At 44.6% G+C, this 20,680-nt stretch overlaps 1 protein-coding gene across 1 annotated transcript in view; it reads right to left on the reverse strand.

Moving 5' to 3' along the window:
• The window catches only part of SMARCAD1 (SWI/SNF-related, matrix-associated actin-dependent regulator of chromatin, subfamily a, containing DEAD/H box 1), a 3,333,959-nt gene that overhangs the window by 321,659 nt on the left and 2,991,620 nt on the right, over nucleotides 1-20,680 (reverse strand). The window contains exon 21 of the mRNA XM_044061375.1: nucleotides 5,719-5,901. Coding sequence (XP_043917310.1) covers nucleotides 5,719-5,901 — 183 coding nt within the window. The remainder of the gene's footprint in view (nucleotides 1-5,718; nucleotides 5,902-20,680) is intronic.

The raw sequence follows: 20,680 nt of genomic DNA on the forward strand, positions 1-20,680 counted from the left end.
CCCTGTGTCCCTGTGAAAAATCACAAATGGGGGCTTAACGCACACAGCCTGTAGCTCCAAGACCCTCTTGGCAGAAATAATGGCTACTAAAAAGGCCGTCTTTCAGGACAGGAATTTAATGTAGCATGAACTAGTAGGTTCAAAAGGTTTTTATGTCAGAGACTGCAGCACCAAAGTTAAATCCCATGGAGGCGATTGACAGGAAAATTCCTTTCATAAAGGCTTTGCACAATTGGAAGAAAAGGTAGGCTCATTGCTAACATGGAAATTAGAGATGGCAGCCAAATGGAGCTTAATGGTAGAAAAACTCGCCTCATCCTGAAAAAGGGAAGATAAAAAAGCAAGATATTAGGAATAAGAGCTGAAAAGGGATCTAAATTCCATTGTCTGGCCCAAATGGAAAAACTTTTCCACTTACTCGAATACATCTTCTTTGTAGATGGTTTTTGAGAAGCCAAAATAATGCTCCTTACATTGGAAGGAAGGCTGGACTGTGTAAGGATTACTGGAATTGGCGAAACCATGCAGTTAGAAGGGTCCAAAGATTGGGAAGTGGAAGCCCCCTGGGATGGGAAATGAGATCTGAAATGGAATCCAGGTTCTAAGGCAGATACTTAAGATGAGACCTTAGGAAACAAAACCATGCCTGATGAGGCCAGAAAGGGGCAATGAGGATTGAGAGAGGTCTTCAGGTGATGAGCTTTCTGTAAGACTTTGGTTATTAGGGGAACAGGAGGGTAAACATAAAGGAGACCTGGAGGCTAATCATGAACAAGAGTGCCCATTGGGGACTCCCCTGATGGAGGAATCAGGGCAAAGTAATTGCTGCATTAGTGGTTGACTGGGGAAGCAAACAGGTCACAGCACGGTTGACCCCAATGGTCGAACATCTGCCTTGCCACTGACAGATTCAGGGACCACTCATGAGGACTCGAGATGGACCTGCTGAGTTTGTTGTCCAGCATATTTTAACTCCCGGGTAAATGAGCTGGAAGAAGAAAGCTCCTGGAAGACATTGCCAATTCCCACACACTCATGGCCTCTTTGCACAGAGGATAAGACAGTGTTCCTCCTTGTTTGTTGATGTACCCGACTACTGCCTTTTTGTCCATGTGAATTGCTACGGTTCCCCAGAAGGAGGCAGTCCTGAAATGCTTGGAACACTGAAAGGGCTGCTCTCTTCTCCAAGACGTTGATGTACAATTTGGTCTCTATAGGGGACCAAGTGCCTTGAACCGTCCTGCCCTGAAAATGTCCATCCCTACCCCAACAGGGAGGCATCGGTGGTCACTGTGGCCTTGGTCAGGAGAAGACAAAAGGGTCTGCCTAGAAAAAAGCCCTGAGACTGAAGCCACCAAATAAGATGATTCCTGCATACTTATGTCAATTTTACTGTCATAGACATGGGCTGAGACAGAATGGACCACTGGCCTAACAGGGTCCACTGGAGAACTCTCATATGACACCTGATAAGTGGCACCAACTGAATGGCAGGAGCCATAGAGCCTAGCATTTTTAGAATCAAATGAACAGGGGCCATGTTAGACTCAGCAAAAGAGAAACTTGATCCTGAATCAGCTGGACCCCGCAGGTAGGCAGTGCTACAGTCTCTGATAACGTGTCCAGCAGGACTCCCAACGAATTCCAGGTTTTGGCCTGGAACTAGATTCGACTTGAGCAGGTTCACTGTGATACCTAGATGCTGGAAAAGCCTGAGGACATACCCGGTTGGCAGTGTTAGTCAATGCCTCATGGGAGCCATGAGAAGGCAATTGTTCAGATATAGAAACACCTGGAAACCCTGCAGCTGGAGATGAGCAGCCACCACTGCCATACATTTGGTAAACACCCGGGGGGGGGGGGGGCTGTGGTGAGTCCAAAGGGCAGGGGTCTCAACTAATAATGAGTGAACCCTAGCAGAAAGCATAAGTGTCTCCTAGAGTGCCTGTCGATCTTTATGTGATAGTACACGTCCTTGAGATCCACTGAGCACATCCAATCGTCCTTGCACAAGAGAGGCAGAATGGACTGTACAGTGACCATCCGGAACTTGGACTTCTTGATGGAAAGGTTCGGCTGACTAAGGTAGAGAATCAGACACAGATCCCTGGTCTTTTTTGGCACGAGAAAGAATCAACAGTAAGTTCCAGACCTTTGTTGTCCTGTCAGGACCTCTTAGATGGCTCTTTGTTGAAGGAGGTCTTGCACCTTGAGATAGGCCAACACTCTTTAACAGGGTGGAACGTCTGGGAGAAATCTTGTGAGTTGGACGGGGCTTGGAAAAGGGAATACAGTAACCCCTGGAAATCTTTAGCACCCACTGATAGGAAGTGAGACTTGGCCAGGCTAGTAGGTGAAGGGAGAGACGACCCCTGACTGCCTCCAGGGCAGGACAGATGAGCAGCACATCAGGAGTGTTGGAAGGGCTTCTCTAAGAAGGGTTCTCAGGAGCACTGATTTTGCAGACCCCCCTCTGCCCCTAGGGCAGCGTCTACCTTGAATCCCTGCCCCAGCCTGTGGAAGAGGATTCCTGAGAAGCACCCTGAAAGGAAGACTGAGTCCTCCAGAACCAAAGCTTTTTACTTCCCTTCTGGGTCTTTGAAAAGGACATCTGGGGAGTAGAAAACTTGATCACACCAGCAGATTGAGTCTTGCCTTCCTGCTAACTGCAGGTTAAGGTCTGTAACAGATGCTCCAAAGTGGAACTGTCAAAGGGGGTGTGTTAGTAAAGGACACCTTAAAGCATTCCGCAAACCCACAAAGGCAAAGCCAGGCATGCTGCCAGATAGCTATGCCTGTGCCTGCCACTCGAAAGGTGACCTCCGCAGTGTTGGGAGATCAGCCTCATCGAGGCATTCGCTAAGGAAGTGAGAGTGGACAGCCTCCAAAATGACCTATCCTTAGGGGGACTGAGGAACTTATTGGCTTTCTTGGCACAGGTTCCAATGTGTCTGGCTCCTTTCAAGGCCCGCTGGCGATAAGATCCACAAGCTCATCAGCGGGTGGGGGTATCCCAGGTAGTATATATAGGCCTGTCCGGAATACCTTCAGGAACACAGACTCCTCCGAAGGACAGGGGATGGGTAGACCATCCGCCTCTCTCTTTGACAGCCTCCAGGATGTTCCTGAAGGAAACATACTCAGGTGGAAGTCTGGGGGACCAGTCTCCATCCTCAAAATGTCTTCGGTGAGGCACTCTCTAGACGAGTCCAAATGCCTCCTCTTACATGTTCTCTTCTGAGGGGGCTCCTCCATGGTGGGCTGACAGTAGGACTCTGAATAGATGGGTACACCTAGTGGGCCACTGCCTGTCTAAAGGTGCTTGTGAGAAGACTGACTCTGGATGCATGATGAGGCCTCCGCACCCAAACCCGAGAAAGGCTGAGGAGGACCTAGAGAAGGAGAGATAACTACTAAACTGGAAAAGGTCCTCTCTACTGCCCAGAAGGCCGATGGACTGGATGAAGCTGCCACCCCATCCCCAGTGGCCAGGACCAGCTGGGAAGGGAGAAGGGACCCAGACGCACTGCTGAAGCCCCTGGATGACAATGGCCCCAAACTGTACAGCACCAAAGCCCCCAAGGAAAGGAAGCAGTCTGAAGAATCCTAACCCAAACCCACTACCAGGGAACCAGCACCGACCACTCCGGTCAGAGGGCTACAGAACAGAGCTGGCCATAGACCCTGACAGCGTTGAGAAGGGGGGAAATAACCAAAACCATCAGCCTCTCCTTGTGAATTTCTAGGGCCTAACATTCCAAAACCTGCTGGGTTGGAAGAGGAGACTGGAGACCTGTGGATGGACAGGATCCCCTTGCCACATGGGCTAGGAATGGCAGCAGGCCCAATTTGATTTGGGCTTTAAGGAAACTCATCATCCTATCCATGTCAGAGGGAAGGAGACTACTGGACGAGGCTGAAGAATGGCCAGATCTTGCTGGGGATTCAGCCTTGGATCCTGAAGGTCTATGGCTTCAAGGAGGAGATCGGCTCCGACATCTAGGATCCAACCTCCTGGAAGATCCAGAAAGGGAACCCTCTATAACAATAGGATCTAGTAATACTGCCGGATTTGACAACCTTAAGGGATCCGAAGACTTAGGAGCTGTACCGGGCGATCTGATAAACTGGTCGGATCAGGGGATGGCCTGTTTTTACTCTGATCTGAAGGCCTCCAATCTGATGAAGGCTTAGACCCGACAGCCTGATCCATGGCTCTGGGAAGAACAGACCTCGGGAGCAAGGAAGATGACAACCCACAGGTAGGAGGAGGTCTCTTCTTCTGCTCCTGTGAGGACTTGGAAGGGGAGTCTGTGGACAGAAGACCACCCTGAGCCAAGCTCCTTGAGGAGTAGCTTGTTGTGGTGGTCTACACCGGCCCTGGGGGTGAATGCGGCACAAATGTCGCATTCAACTTCCAGGTGCTCCGACCCTAGACAGTAGAGACACTCCTCATGCGAGTCGGAGCATTGCATCTTCCAACCACACGAGGAGCATGTCTTAAAGCCTGCAGGCTTTTCAGTCATCCTAACTAAAACATGCACACAAGCAGAATAACAGAGAGTTTTTTTATTTTTTTTGAGAGAAAGGACTACTCAAAGAAAAAGGTGTGAAGCACCAAGCACTAGATGGGGGGGGCAGACCTATCTAAACCAACCATTAGGTTATAACAAGAAATACAAATAACTAAAAGGAAATCAGTTAAAGAGAGCAACAGTGCCCTAAAAAGGAAGAAAAAGTAGAAAAGCCAAGAAAAACACTACTTATCTATGGATCCCTATGCTTAAGCCTGGACCACATCTGGAGGGATTCGGTGGCAAACGAGATCTGAGGGTTAGAAGGTAGCAGGGGATTACGGAAAGGGAAGGAGTTTGAGCTCTGGATCTGTCTGAGAAGTGGCTGGCTCATATCAGAGGTTGGATCATAAGACCCTCCTGTGAGGAATAATTAAATGGATAGCATCAGATCAATAGTTAACAAACATATCCTTCTTCAGGTCCACTCGCTAGAGCATGTTAGCCTAAACTTCCTCCACCAAGACCGTTATTAAAAAAAGGGGACAGTGCATAGAAAGAAACCTAACATGCCTATGTGGGAAACCTAATGATCCAATGTAAAAATACTGACTAAAGGTTGTTACTCCAAGGCTCTAAGATTTCAGCCACAAGGCCAACTCCTCAAAGAGTCAGGGGGTTTGCTCATTGAAGAGTAGTATTTGATTTGTTTATGATTCTCAAAAGGAGCCAAGAAAGTACGAGCGGAAGGCTGACTTGGTTTGCAGGGAGACAGAAGCCAGCAGCAGCTTGCCTGCAGATGAAGTACCTTAAAAAATAACAACTAAAGAATCAAAATAAGATAAAATAAAGATGGCAATGTTACACTTAACAGGAGATCACCTAGAACATTTCATGTTAAGTGACTGCAGGAAATGCATATACACTTTGACTAGGGAATACAATGCAAAGTAACTTTTATTATAATACTTTATTCTCAAGGTATTTTAAGAGATATTATTCAAATGAATGTTAAAGCTTAATGAAGTAGATATTAAAATACAATTCAATAAACAAATCAAATACTACTGTAATAAAATAATATATTAAGATACAGTAGTAAAATAACTTATTTTACTTCTACTTTTTATTATGAGTTTCACATCCTGTTGTACATACTCTAAGGGCCAGAAGCAAAAATCAGTACATTACAGCTAGTCCTTACTTGGTTTGTCCAACTCTATGGCAGCGATCCTCAGCTTGTTTATCGTTATATGGGTTGCAGTCAATGTCGTGAAGAATAACAACATTTGCAGAAGTGAGATTTATACCCAAACCTCCAGCTTTGGTAGACAGCAAAAATACAAATATATCCATGTCTGTATTATATTGATCTATTACATGTATCCTAAAAGTAAAAATTAAATATCCATTACTTTTTTTTTTTTTACATAAAAAGAGCAAACTGCAATTTTTCACGCTAAGCTTTAAAATATTACATCAGCAACCAGAAGTAAAACATTAGAATGGTACTTGTCCCCAGAACACAAGTGTTTGATATGTTAAAAACAACAAATAAATAAATGCATGAGAAAATAGAATAAACAGATACTTTAACATACTCTTCTTAGCTATGAAACCAAACTATTCTAAGAATGAAATGACGGAGTAACACCTGAAGCATAGTTCAGTGTAAATAAACATTGATAATAAAGAAAAACTGAAAGTATACTTGCCAAAACTACCCTCTAAAAACATCAGAGGCCTCTCATAATATGATCAAAAAGCATATAGCACAGTGTTGAGTAATCTTGTCTTGCAAGCAGTATCCTGAGTAAATTAATACCTGCCAGTTTCCTGAAACTTGCTAGTACAAAGTCTGTAAACCCAGCTGAATGAACTTTAAAAAAACTTTTTCTGTGATTGATAAAATCCCTGATTGCCTCCATCTGCAGGAGTCTATAAAAGCAAGTAAATTCCAAACAAAAATGGAGCACTAATAAATGAGGATACCAACAGGGATGCCACCTTTTCAAATGCTCAAAGTGGGAAATTTTTTGTAGAAATGTGAGATTTTGCAGGACAAAACATACCCATGGTGAGTGCAAAGGATGCAACTTCATCTTTCTGCTCAAATAAACACTTATTCTTGTAACATTTGAGTTGCTTATGCTATTTCACATAACATTCAGGTGTTTCAGATACAAAATAACTGTTTTCTGCAAGTACTAAAAAAAAGGTAGGAATTATGTTTTGCCCTAAAATCGCGGACATTTGCTATTTTTTAGGTTTTTTGTTTTTTGCAGGATGCAATTGCCCAAAAAAGACAGGAAGTAACCCTAGATACCAGCAGAAGCTCAAGTCCATAGCTTGTCTGTGAATTACTTAGTGTTGCTGTATTAAGACTCATAAATTATGGTTTCACAGACATCTGATAGGCGCCAGGTGAGAACAGCAGAAAATTATATTTTTTAAACACCTTTATTGATTTATCACTTGTGACATAAGCAAATTTACATTTATATAAAAGTAATCAAACTGCATTAACAAGTTAAGGTTTACAAACTTGCTGCACACACACACATGTTATATATATATATATATATATATATATATATATATATACACATATACATACATATATATATATATATATATATATATATATACACATATACATACATATATGGGTCTTCTGCTTTTAGTCGCTTTACATTTGATCGAAAATTATTTCAGGCAGCCCACTTCACTGAAACCTCATTTGACTGAAAGCACTTTTGGTCGAATTACATTTGGTATAAAATGGTATTTAGCCCCTGCCCCACTGCAGTGCGACCCTGGAATGAGAATATAAAGTTGGGGGGGGGCACAACCCCCCCCCTCCATTTTGCAACCAGGTTTTACTGATGTTTTAATGTATTTTTAATGGATACATATGTATATAATAGTGCATAAACTGCAATTACGTGGGGGTTATGCCCCCCACACCCCCCTTACTAATATTCTCACTCCAGGGTCGCACTGCAGTGGGGCAGGGGCTAAATACCATTTTCGACCAAATGTAATTTGACCAAATATGCTTTCAGTCAAATGAGGTTTCAGTGAAGTGGGATGCCTGAAATAATTTAAGACCAAATGAAATTCGACCAAATACAGTAGATGCAAACATATATATATATGTATATACACACATTATCTTGACGCAATATGAATAAGGAAAAATTGCATCAAAATGCAACCGCCATGCTAGCTGAAGGAAAAATGCACCTGCAAACTACACACAATGTGTGAAGTATCGGGAAAATAAACAAAAGTTAGGTACTTACCATAACATTAGATTAATGTTGTCTGACTTTCATCTGCTTCAAACGTGGATTGTCAGATCAGACCTTGGCACTGATGGCAAAGCTTACTGGATCCAGAGCTCTTACACTTTCCCTACCCATAATTCACTAGGTTGTACCTCAGATGCTCAGATCGAGTTTGCCTCTATAATATTATGATAGTGGGGAAAAAAGCAATACACACACGCACACACACACAAATTTACCTAGGGAAAGGAAACTTTTTGCCAGAGAGAAATCAAACTTAATAACCTGCAACAGGTAATAGTTGATTAAAAGTATTTCCGAAAAGTATGACTGTGCACACTCAGGGGAAAACATTCACTCAATCATCTAGAAGTCACTGGTGACAATTTGGAAGGGGATGGGGTCAGGGTGGGGGTGGGGGGGGGTTGAAGCAGACTAAAATCACACATGGATCTAACGTTATGCTGTATTAAGTATATAACTTTCATATCTACTGCTGTCTATTTTTGTCCGTTCCAACATATGAAACAGAATCCTAAGCTATCAAACTGGGTGGTATTAGGGAAGGACATTCCTAAGCATGGTGGAGCCAAAGGATGCACGTGACCTTGATTGGGTGTCCAACTTATAGTGAGACAGAAAGGTGTATACAGTTGCCATGTGGCTGTGCACAGATATTATCAATGAACAAACTTCTTTTGAAGGCTGCCGAAGTAGACACTGCTCTTGTTGAATGAGCTTTTGGTTTATTAGGTAAAGGCAACTTTTTCTTACAATATACAAAGTAAGTGCAATCTGATAGCCATCTGTATTAAAGTTACTTTACAAACTGCCTTTCGTAATTTTGGCTTGGAAAAGGAAATGAATCATCCTGTCTGAAATCTTTTGTCCTGTGAGTACAGCATCTGAGTAGTTTGTGAATATCTAACAAATGTAAGAGATATTCTCCTCTGCTTGAGTATCTGGGAAAGACAAAGTAATGTATATACGGTTTAAATTACTATCAGATGCCATCTCAGGAATAAAGGATGTGTTACTTCTAAAGGATACGTTGCTTTGAGAAAAAACAGTTAAGGGACTTTGACAAAAGGGCTTGAAGTTCTGACATCTGTCTGGCTGATGTTATTGTTACTAGGAAAATAGTTTTCCATTTTAAGAAATTTTAAATCTACTCTGCTAGCAGTTTCAAAAGGAGCTTGGGTTAAAGCTTGTAAAAGAATGGTAATATTCCATGGGGGTGCTGGAGCCATACCTTTCAACCTCTAAGAGCAAGAAATCTGGACAAAGCCTGAAATAATGGGTAGACAAAAGCCCAAAATAGGAAAAAAAATGTAAATATTGCACTTATACACTTAGAAAGTCAGTAGAATAATAGACCTTGTATTAAGATTGCATTTTTTGAAGGATTTGAAGTCTGAAGTTCAAATGTATGTCATTATTTATTGACTTCAATTCTTACTGATTTGACAGAAAACCAGAAATTTTATGAGGAACAGACCGAATATATGAGTCAGAAATATGGACATTCTGCAAAAATCTGGAGAGTTGACAGGTATGGCTGGATCTCTAATGGCAGGTCTCAACAGAAATACACCTCTGAAAAGGCTTTTGAGATCTTGAGACATGCAATCGACACACCATTACTTCCAACATGATAACTGGAAATAAGCCACCAACTTCAACCTTAATAGCTGCAACACTGTTGTCTTTGTCAAAGAGATCACAGAAAATCTCACATATGGATGGAACTGGTGCTGAAAAGTGGTCCAGACCATTGGAGTAGGTCCAAATTGAAAATCTCTTCCTTTTACCATGGTAAACTTTCCTATTTGATGATTTCTGTGAGGCAGAAAGGATACTGACTACAGCAGGGGGAAGCCTCGCATCTTTGGCTATGGCTAAAACTGGAGGAACCATGCAGTTAACTTCATGCACTTTTGATCAGGGGGTGGCAGTCTGGACGGGTGAGTTAGCAGATCTGCATAATGATCTAACATCCATGGAGGTTGCAAAAGAAGAGATCATTGGTAGGGGGAAAGTACAGTTGTGTACACTTACATAAATGTAGATGTTGAGTGTATTCACTGTTGGAGTTATCAGATTTGGGTTATCCCTGCCAGGGTAGCCTTCGGCTGGGCCCAAATACCAGAGGCTTAGTATTTCTGCGTCGGTTGCTGTCACTTCAGGACTGATGTCAAGTCATCAGTAGTATAAAGTAAGGCAGCCGACGGCATTATATCAGTTTTTCTTGCCACAATCTGTCAGGAGTTCCCAAGTAGGAGCCAGGTTCTGGTGGAAGAACCCCACCAGTAGAAAGTAAATACCAATATGCCCCTTATAAGGAAAGGGAAGAAAGGAGGATGGAAGGAAGAAAACCAGGACTGCAACAGTGAATACACTCAAACATCTACAAGTATGGTAAGTGTACACAACTGTACTATGTTCATCGTGTTTCACTGTTGCAGTCATTACATTTGGGTTGATTCCCAAAGCTGGGTGGAGGCAGTCAAGGAAAAGTACAGTTTTGTACCTACCATAAATGTAGATGTTCGAAGATCCACATTGCTGCAGTCCTGACACTTGGGGGTAGTCCGCTGTCCCAGTCGGCCCGAATACCAAAGTATAAGGCTGACGTCGGTCAAGGCGCATTAGTCTGACGTCAGGGTACAAATGCGCATGACCGACGTCATTTCCTCAGTCTTTTCTTGCCCCAGATGTCAGAAGACCCTAAAAAGATAAGGCCAAACCAAAAAACAACAACACACCAAACACCCCTGTACCAAATATATGTACAATATATACAAAGTCAAAAAAGGTACAATCCTACTCACACAACCACCCCTAAACACAGAGGGGAAGGAGGGAGGGTAAATTGGACTGCAGCAATGTGGATCTTCGAACATCTACATTTATGGTAGGTACAAAACTGTACTATGTTCTTCATCTCACATTGCTGCAGTCCTGACACTTGGGTAGAATCCCAAAGCAGAGGTAAGGGAGGATGGCAAATCACAAAGAAGCAGGAGCTGACAACATGCCCTGTAAAATAGCAGTGGCAAAACCAGCCCTAGATTTAGAGTAGAGAGGAAGGTGGTAATGCTTAGAGAAGGTATGCACTGAACTCCAAGTAGCTGCCTCCAAAATATCCTTAGTTGCCACCCCTTAGAAATGCTGTTGAAGTGGCAGTAGCCCTAGTGGAATGAGGCCTAATCCCAGCTGGAATCTCCTTGCCATGATGGGAGTAACAGAAAGTAATGCAAAACCCAATCCACTTAGAAATAGTTTGTTTTGACACAGGCTTACCCTGAGAACTCAAAGCAAAAGAAACAAACAACTGCTGAGACTGCCTAAAATCCTTAGTCCTGCTTAAATAATAACGTAATTGCCTGTGTACATCTAAAGTGTGCAAAATCTTTTCCCCCTTATTTTGGGGATTTGCATAAAAGGTAGGCAAATGAATAGTTTGGTTTAAAGCCACACTAGAAACCACTTTAGGCATAAAGGAAGGATTAGTACGTAAAGATACCCTATCCTTATGAAAAATCAGGAAAGGCTCAACCGCCATAAGGGCCTGCAATTCAGACACCCTTCTTGCAGAGGTAATGGCTAACAAAAAGCAGTCTTCCATGACAAATATTTCAATTCAGCAGTAGCTGCAGGCTCAAAAGGTTGTAGAGTGAGTTTCTCCAACACAAAATTGAGGTCCCAAGCAGGAGTAGGAGCTCTACGTGGGGTCTTATATTCTTTGCCCCTCTAAGAAATTGCTTGAACAAAGGATGAGAAAACAATGGTGGGTCACAATCATAGTGAGCTGAAATTGCTGCAGCATGAATCTTAATGGAAGAGAAAGACAAACCTTTGTCCAATAACTCAGTAAGATATTGAAGAGCCACACTCAAATTTGGCTCAGAAACATCCAAATCCTTTGCTGCACACCAAAATAAAAATCTCTTCCATTTTCCTGCGTACACTTTCCTTGTACTAGGTCTTCTGGCTTCCATAATCACATTCAAAACTTGTTGAGGAAGCTGAGACCTGCTATGGTTCAAAACAGAATATGCCAGGCTGTTAGATGAAGAGAGTGAAGCTTGACATTGAGTAGATGCCCGTCCTTCTGAGACAATAGGTGTGGAATCAAAGGTAAGGGCCATGGAGGCTTCCTTACCAGACTCCTCAGCAATGGGTACCAGTGCTGCCGAGGCCAATCTGGAGCTATTAAAATCATCCTTGGCTTGTCTTGTCTGACCTTTAGGAGTACCTTTGGGAGGAGAGGCAGAGGTGGAAAGGCATACACATGAAGATTTTTCCAACTGAAAGAAAGAGCATCCACTTTCCAGGCTGTGTGATGAAACCTTTTCGTGCAAAACTTTGGCAGCTGGTGGTTTAGTGGAGAAGCGAACAGATCTATGTCTGGAGTTCCCCAGGACACTGTCAATGTCTGAAATACATGAAGATCCAGTTTCCACTCGTGGGGATCCATGATTTGCCTGCTTAACACATCTGCTAAGGAGTTCTGTGCTTCTGGCAGAAACCTTGCTTGAAGATTCAGTTGCAAGCTTAACGCAGTCTCCCACAAAATCATTGCTTGCCTGCATAGAGGATAAGAATGTGTTCCCCCTTGTTTGTTGATGTACCACATGACAGTTGTGTTGTCTGTTAGAATCAACACCTGCCCCGGAAGAAGTAAATCCTTGAAAGCCAGTAATGCAAACTGGACTGCTAACATCTCCTTCATGTTGATATGTAGATGCTGCAGTCTGGCAGGCCACTTGTCTTGTATCCACTTTCCATTCAGATGAGCTCCCCAAGCTGTGTCTGAGGCATCTGTCGTTAGAATCTGACTCGCCTCTGGCCGGGTCACAGAGAGTCCCTTGTTTAGGTGACATTCCTGAGCCCACCACAAAAATTCCTTCTGAATGCAAGGTATTATTTGAATGACAGTGTCCAAATCCTGGCAGTGCTGTGTCCATACATTTTTGAGATACCATTGTAGCTTCCTCATATGCAGTTTGGCATTGGGAAGTACCAGAATACAAGATGCCATGAACCCTAAGGCTTGAAGGACTGTCCTTGCAGTCAGCCCGGACTGATGAGATAGTTGATGGAAGTAAAGAAAGATTCCTTTGTTTGTCCGGGGTTAAAAGGCCATCTGGGTTGCTGTATTCAGTCTCACACCCAGAAAGCACATGTCTTGAGAGGGTACTAGACTGGACTTTATTTCGTTCACAGAATACCCTAGGCATCTTAGCACTGCTATCACATATTCCAAATGCTGAAGAAGCACGTCCCTTCCTTGAGCCAGAAGCAGGCAATCGTCCAAATAAGGATAGATTTGTATTCCTTTTAGCCTGAAGAAAGCTATCACTGGAGCCAGAACCTTTGTGAATACTCTGGGCGCAGTAGATAAGCCAAAGGGCAATGCAGAGAACTGATAATGAAAATTCCCAGCTCGAAAACGCAGATACTTCCTGCACATTAGTCTGATAGGAACATGAAGGTAAGCTTCCTTGAGATCCAAAGTTACCATCCAGTGATCTTTGCCCAGCAGAGGTAAAAGCTGTTGTAAAGTCAACATTTTGAACTTGGGAATGTCCAGATAAGTGTTGAGGATAGACAGATCCAAAATTGGTCTCCACGTGTTCCCCTTTTTTGGTACTAGGAACAGGCGAGAATAAAATCCTAGGCCCCTTTCTGGCACAGGAACCGGCTGAATGGCCCCTAATTGGAGCAACAGAGAAATTTGCCTGTGAGCCTCTTTCCTTTGTTGAGGAGGAATGTCTGGCATGCCTTTGAAAGGAGGCAAGGTATGGAAATAAAACCTGTAACCGTGGTGAATGATATCCAATACCCATCTGTCTTGGGTAATTAAACTCCAGTTTTCTTTGAAAAGTGCCAACCTTCCTCCCAAAGGTGCTGCCAGACGAGAAGATTCTGGCAGCTGAAAAGGCAGGTCATTGGGTCTGTTTACGAAAGGACTGACCCCTGCCCTCACCAGAAGACTGAGCAGGTGAACTCCCTGTTCTAGGCCTAAAAGAACCTTGAGCTCTGCCCCTACCACGTCTAGACCTACCCCTAGACTGGGAATCATAAGCAGGATATGTCCACCCTTTGGTAGGCCAATTTCTACTAAACTTGGAGGCTGAACCTGCAAAAAATCTTTAACAGTCTGCATAGACTTAGCCTTGTCTTCCATTTTCTTTAGAACTGCTTCCACAGGCGAACCAAACAACACATCAGATTGTAAAGGAGCATCTAAAATCCTTGTCTTCACATGCTCAGCTAAATTCTGATCCCTCAGCCAGGCGTGCCTGCGAAGAACCGAACCAGTGGCAGCCACCCTCAAGAGGCCTGCACAGCATCAAAACCACATTGCAAAGAATGCTTACCCACCTGTTCAGAAACATGAACTAAATCCTGCAACTCTTTACACTCAATACCTTCCGCCAAAGCATCTACCTTAGACTTTAATTGTGAAAGGAGATAATTTTGGTATTTCAACATGTGAAACTGGCAATTCAAAGCTCTCATGGCCAAAGTGGAAGAAGTATATACTTTCTTTCCCCATCTATCCAAAGCCCTTGCCTCTTTATCCGGAGGAACAGGATTTTTAACAACAGAAGCCTTAACACCTTTAGGCCCCTGTGAAACAGTTTCTGGGTCTGCCCTAGGACTCTTAAAAAGATACTTCTGAGCTTCAGGCACCCTATAATATCTATCCGGTTTAACTGGAGCAGGAGGCAAAGAATCAGGGTTCAGAGAAGCCTCTGCAAAAACATCCTCCACCACATCTAGAACAGGAGGTATAGCTAAAGGCCTATGCTGGGGTAGAAACAAAAATTCCCTAAGCCTTTTCCTGGAATCAGAGAAATCCTGACCTTCCCATTTAAAATGCTCCCTCATGGAATGAAGAGTCTCTGAAAATGAAAAATCCTCAGGAGGAGAAGCAGAAGGAGTAGAATCATCTACATCAGAATCAGAGTAAGGGGAATACTCCTGCAAGTCTTCAGCCGAAGACTCAGAAGCATCCGAACACTGCTCAAAACTCCCAAGCTCAGGTTCCACCCTAGGCCTCTTATCAGGAGGGCATAGAACCTCTAATCATTGTAATCAAATCTTCTGCCATCTTAAGCATATGCTTCTTAGGTACAGACCCTGAAGAACTAGGGGTAACACCTGAAACAAAACCTGGCCTGCCCTGGGAGAAGCCTTGGAAACAGCAGGGAGGGCCTAACCACCTTAGGAAGGGAGGGAAGAACAGCTACCTGAGAAGCCCCTTCCGCCTGGCCTACCTCCTGAGAGGTCACATCTTGCAGTAATAAAGTCTCTCCCTGGGATTCCAAAGAAATTTCTGGCTGAACCTCTGGCTCCACCGAGCCCTCTAAAGAACCGGCGTCCGCGGACGGTTCTTCCAGCCTAGGCTTTGCTGTTTTGTCCTTGCGCTTTTTGGAAGCGGGCGTCGGAGCATCCGACGGCATTTTATAATTACACCGCTTCCCAAAAACCAACCTGGCACAATCTAATCTTCTCTTTATAGTGCGTTTGTTAAATCTAGCACAAGAGCGACAGCCAACAACGTTGTGCTCAGGCCCTAAGCAAGGTATACACAAGGTATGGTAATCCCTATGAGGTATCTGTTTCCCACAAGAAATACAGTTATTCACTTTTTCTGACATCCGGTAAAATACTGAGGCAAGAAAAAACCAAAATATTCCCCAACGGGGTACTTAGCCAACTTGAATTCGGTCTGAAACTCCGACTTCGGAAAATCTCAGAACGCCAACCTGCACTTGCAAAACTGCTTCTGCATCGGACCATGCGGCAAAAAAGACTAAGGAAATGACGTCGGTCATGCGCATTTGTACCCTGACGTCCTGACGTCAGACTAATGCGCCTTGACCGACGTCAGCCTTATACTTTGGTATTCGGGCCGACTGGGACAGCGGACTACCCCCAAGTGTCAGGACTGCAGCAATGTGAGATGAAGAACATCTAGGGGCTGGCTAGGATGCCCTGCAAGACTGCAGAGGCAAACCCTGCCCTGGATTTGGAGAACAGAGGCAGGTGGTAATGTTTGGTAAAGGTGTGTACAAATGTCCAGGTGGCAGCCTCCAGGATGTCCCTGGTGGGGACTCCTCTGAGGAAAGCTGCAGAGGTGGAGGCTGCTCAGGTGGAGTGAGTCCTGACCCCCTTGGGTGGGGGTGGGGGGCTTTCCATGTTGTTTGTAGCAGAAATGGATGCAGTGTGCTATCCATTTGGAAATGATTTGTTTGGAGATGGCTTTGCCTTCCGTCCCTGTAGCAAAGCTAACCAGCAATTGATCAGACTTTCTGAAGGATTTAGTCCTGTCTAGATACACTCTGAGCTGTCTGTGCACATCTAGAGAGTGCAGGATCCTTTCCCCCTTGTTCTGGGGATTAGGAAAAAAGGTGGGCAAATGAATGGATTGGTTGAGAGCCACAATGGACACCACCTTGGGCATGAAGGATGGGTTAGTTCTGAGGGATACCCTGTCAGCATGGAAGATGATGAAGGGTATCACAGCCATGAGCACTTGCAGCTCGGAGACTCTTCTGGCTGAAGTGATAGCCAGAAGGAAAGCTGTCTTCCAGGAGAGAAATTGTAGCTCTGCAGAAGAAGCTAGTTTGAAAGAAGGCAGGGTGAGCTTTTCCAACACAAAGTTAAGGTCCCAAGCTGGGGCTGGTGCTGCTCTGGGTGGCCTCAAGATGCTAGCCCCTCTTAGGAACTGTCTGATCAAAAGGTGTGAGAAAAGGAGCTGCTCAGTGGGGAAATGAGCAGAGATAGCACAGGCATGAATTTTTAAAGAAGAGAAAGAGGCCACTGTGTAGTAGGTCAACTAAGTTATCCAGGATGAGAGGGATGGAGGGCTGTGTAGTATTAGCTCCCTTAGCCTGGATCCAGGTGCAGAACCTTTTCCATTTGTCAGCATAAGACTTTCTAGTGCTAGGGTGTCTGGCCTCAAGTATAACATCAAGAACCTGTTTACTGAGGTTGGCAAATTGCTAAGGAGTTAGGGAATAAGTCAAGCTGCCAAACTGAGGGTGTGCAATTGGGGACGCATGAATTCCCCTTCCCTCTGTGTCAGGAGGTTTGGAATCTGAGGTAGATGCCATAGTGGCAGTGGGAACAGGCTGCACAGCAAGGGGTACCAGTGCTGGCGAGGCCAGTCTGGAGCTATAAGAATTGTCCATGGTTTTTCCTCCTTTATTTTGAGCAGTACCCTGGGGATAAAATGTAGTGAAGGAAAGGCATGGACCGATAGACTGACCCACGGGAAGTACAGGGCATCCACTTTCCAAGCCATGCAGTGATGCTCCCTGGTGCAGAATTTGCGGAACTGATGGTTGTTGTGGGAGGCAGAGAGGTCGACCTTTGAGGTGCCCCATTTTTGAGTTATTAAGGTGAAGGTTCTTCTGTTGAGCTGCCACTCGTGTGGGTCCAGAAGACTTCTGCTTAATTGGTCTGCCAGAGAGTTGAGAGAATCTGGTAGGAATCGTGCTAACAGGTGCATCTGCATGGCAGAGACTGTGTGCCAAAGGGTCATGGCCAGCCTGCATAGAGGGTAGGAGTCAGTCCCTCCCTGCTTGTTGATATACCACATCACAGTGGTTTTGTTTGTTTTAATCAGGAAAGCCCCTAGGAGAGAAGGGGTTTGAAAGGTATAACATGGCAGAGACTGTGTGCCAAAGGGTCATGGCCAGCCTGCAGAGGGTAGGAGTCAGTCTCTCCCTGCTTGTTGATATACCACATCACAGTGGTTTTGTCTGTTTTAATCAGGAAAGCCCCTAGGGAGAGAAGGGGTTTGAAAGCTATAAAGGCAGGCTGGACAGCCATCATCTCGTTTTGGTTGATGTGCAGAGAGATTTGCTACAAGCTCCACTGGCTCTGTATGCATCTGCCATTCAGGTGTGCACCCCAAACATAGTCTGATGGGTCTGTGGTGAGGGTCTGGGCGGGGGTGGTAAGAAAGGTAGTCCCTTGTTGTGGGAGCATGGTGCTGCACTCATGCGAACTGCTTCGGGCTCCATGGCAAGAAAGACTGATGTAATGGCATCGGCTGCCTTAATTTATACTATGGATGACCTGACGTCAGTCCTGAAACGACAGCAGCCGATGCAGAAATACTAAGCCTCTGGTATTCGGGCCGGCACAGGGCTACCCTGGCAGGGATAACCCAAATGTGATGACTGCAAAAGTGAAACATGAAGAACATCCATGTCCGTCTACACCAAAAGGGAGCAATGAGGCTTACCCTGACCTTGCACTGCCTTGATTTCTGAATGAATTTGATCATTGGGGTAAAGGTGAAAAAGCCTACAGGAGACCCAAAGCCAACTGTGGACCAGAGCATCCCTCGGTGACTCTCCCTGTGGGGACGTCAGGACAAAATACCTTCTGCATTTGTTGTTTAGATAGAAGGTGAAATGGTCGCAGCGATGTTGGCCCCAGCGAATGAGAAATGTTTGTGTCACTGTAAGATAGAAGGACCACTTCTGAGGCATCAAGAATGTCCTGCTCAATTTGTCTGCGAGTACATTGGAGGTACACTGAGGTGGTGCTGCTGTGGTAGTGTTGTCGCCTCACAGTAAGACGCTGTCCGGTTCGATTCTCAGCTAGAGCGTCTTCTGCGTGGAGACATGCGTGAATGGGCGTACCTTCGTTGAAGGTTGTGTGTCAGGGTTGACAACTCGGCATGTAAAAATCTACTGCCAATCATTAGCGGACCAGAGTTCCGCTGTAGCGACCCCTAACTGGGAAAAGCCGAAAGACACAACAACAACACTGGAGGTACATGGGATGTGCATTAGTGTCAGAAAGCACTGCTAAGACATCTACTGTCAAATCTTCAGTGCTTTTTGACAAAGAGGATAAGAATGGGTCAGTCATGCTTTCGGTCTGTATGGACAGCACACCCATGGGGAGTAGGTCCTGAAATGCTTGCAACGCTAGGAGGACTACTCTCAACTCCAAGACACTGATGTGAAGATTGGCCTCTTGTCAACCATGTAGCTTGGACCATCTTCCCTTCAAAATACCCCATTCCAGAAAGGATGTGTCCATGGTCACCATTACAACTGGCAAATCTATCTGGAAAGAAGGGCCATTGGTCACAGATGGAGATGTTATCCACCAAATTATGTGGTTTTTGCACACTTGTGCAATTCTAATTTTCGCATGTACATGGTGAATGGATTGAGACCACTGCACTAGTACACTGCAGCACTACCATGAAAAATCTTGCTAAAGAAATCATTAAAAACATGGATGCCATGAGACCCAAGATGCATAGGATTAACCTTGCTGGTGTTTTTGGGTGGTGTAGAACAGGATGCGCTATGAGACAAAGTGACTGAACCCTGGACTGGAGAAGGCTGACTATCTGAAGTTTGGTGTTTAGGTGGCATCCTATGAGCTCTATAGTCTGAGTTGGAATTCGTTAACATTTGGTAAGTTTACTGAAATTCCTATGTTCAGAAGGAACTGGAGTACACAGTCCCGGTGCATGAGTAGAAGACGCTCGGTAGGGGCAGTGCGAAGCCAAATGTCTAGATAATGTCCAGTAGGCACAGTTGCGCAACTAATGCTGCCATGATTTTGGTGAACACCCTTGGGGATCTGGTGAGAATAAATGGCAGTGCCCTGAATTGGAAATGCTTGTCTCTTAGCCATAAGTAGAGAAATCGCCTGGAGTGCTTCACTATTTTAATGTGACAGTAGGCATTCTGGAGATCTACATAGCACATCCAATCATCCTGCCTCAAAAAAGGCAAAATGGACTCTATTTTGACTATCTAGAATTTTATCTGTTTTGCAAATTGGTTTATGTGACTTAGATCAAAAATAGGTTTTAGGTCCCCAGCTTTCTTTGGTACTAAGGTCATGCAATAGAATCTAGATTGTACCTCACTGTGGTGGATAAGTTGCAATACTCTCTTTTTCTAGCAGCTTTGAAATTTCTGTGGCTGCCAAGTTCCACTAACTGGGTGAAACACTGGGGGGTTTTCTTCTTTTTCTGGGGTTGGAGGAAAAAGGAAATGTAATCGCCTGTGGATATCATCCTTACCACCCATGAATACATTATCTTGTTCCAGGCTTGAAGGTGCAAGGAAAGATGCCCCCTGACTGCCTCCACAATGCAGCAGTCAACCAACTGTTCAGGAGCACTAAAAGGCTTTCTAGGAAAATATACCTCAAAAACCTAGACCCTAAGTCCAGCTCTGTCTCTCAGGCGTCATCCATTAAAATTACCTCCCCCTCTGCCACTGGGTGGTCTGCCACCTTGGGAGTCATGGAAAGAACTCTGATTTGCAGAACCACATCTTCTCTCCTGATCTCGGTTTCCTAGAGAATGTTCTTTGTGGGGTGGAGAAGTGTACTCCCACTACAAAGAGAGTCTTTCCATCTTAACTCCTGGTGAGTGTATCCTTGACTTTTGGTCCAACAAGGTGGAACCATCAGAAGGGGCATTAATGAAGGAGGACGTAAACCCCTCTGCAAAGTCATATAATCACATCCAGGCATGGTGGAGCCCAATGCTGCTGCTGCCTGCTACTCTGGCTGTGTTATCAGCTGTGTTTGAGGGCAGATGCATGACCACATTAGAAGAAGTTTGTAGGATGGAAAGCTAGGAGTCTACTGTCTTCTGAACATCCGCTGGCAATATCCCTGACAGAGACTTGGTGATCTCTTTAGTAAAGTCTCAGTGGAATCTTGCCAAATGGGCCAGATACTTCAATGACCCGAGTGTAAAAGTCGCTAACGCATAGGTCAGCTTTCCAAATCTGTCCATTGCTCTAGATTCTGCACTAAAAGGATGAACAAATGTTCTTTCTTCCTAAAGCTCCTTCTTCGTGGCTG

This window comes from Protopterus annectens, chromosome 2.part0 (assembly GCF_019279795.1).
Source record: "Protopterus annectens isolate FY-2018-M chromosome 2.part0, PAN1.0, whole genome shotgun sequence".
Taxonomy (NCBI): Eukaryota; Metazoa; Chordata; order Ceratodontiformes; family Protopteridae; genus Protopterus; species Protopterus annectens.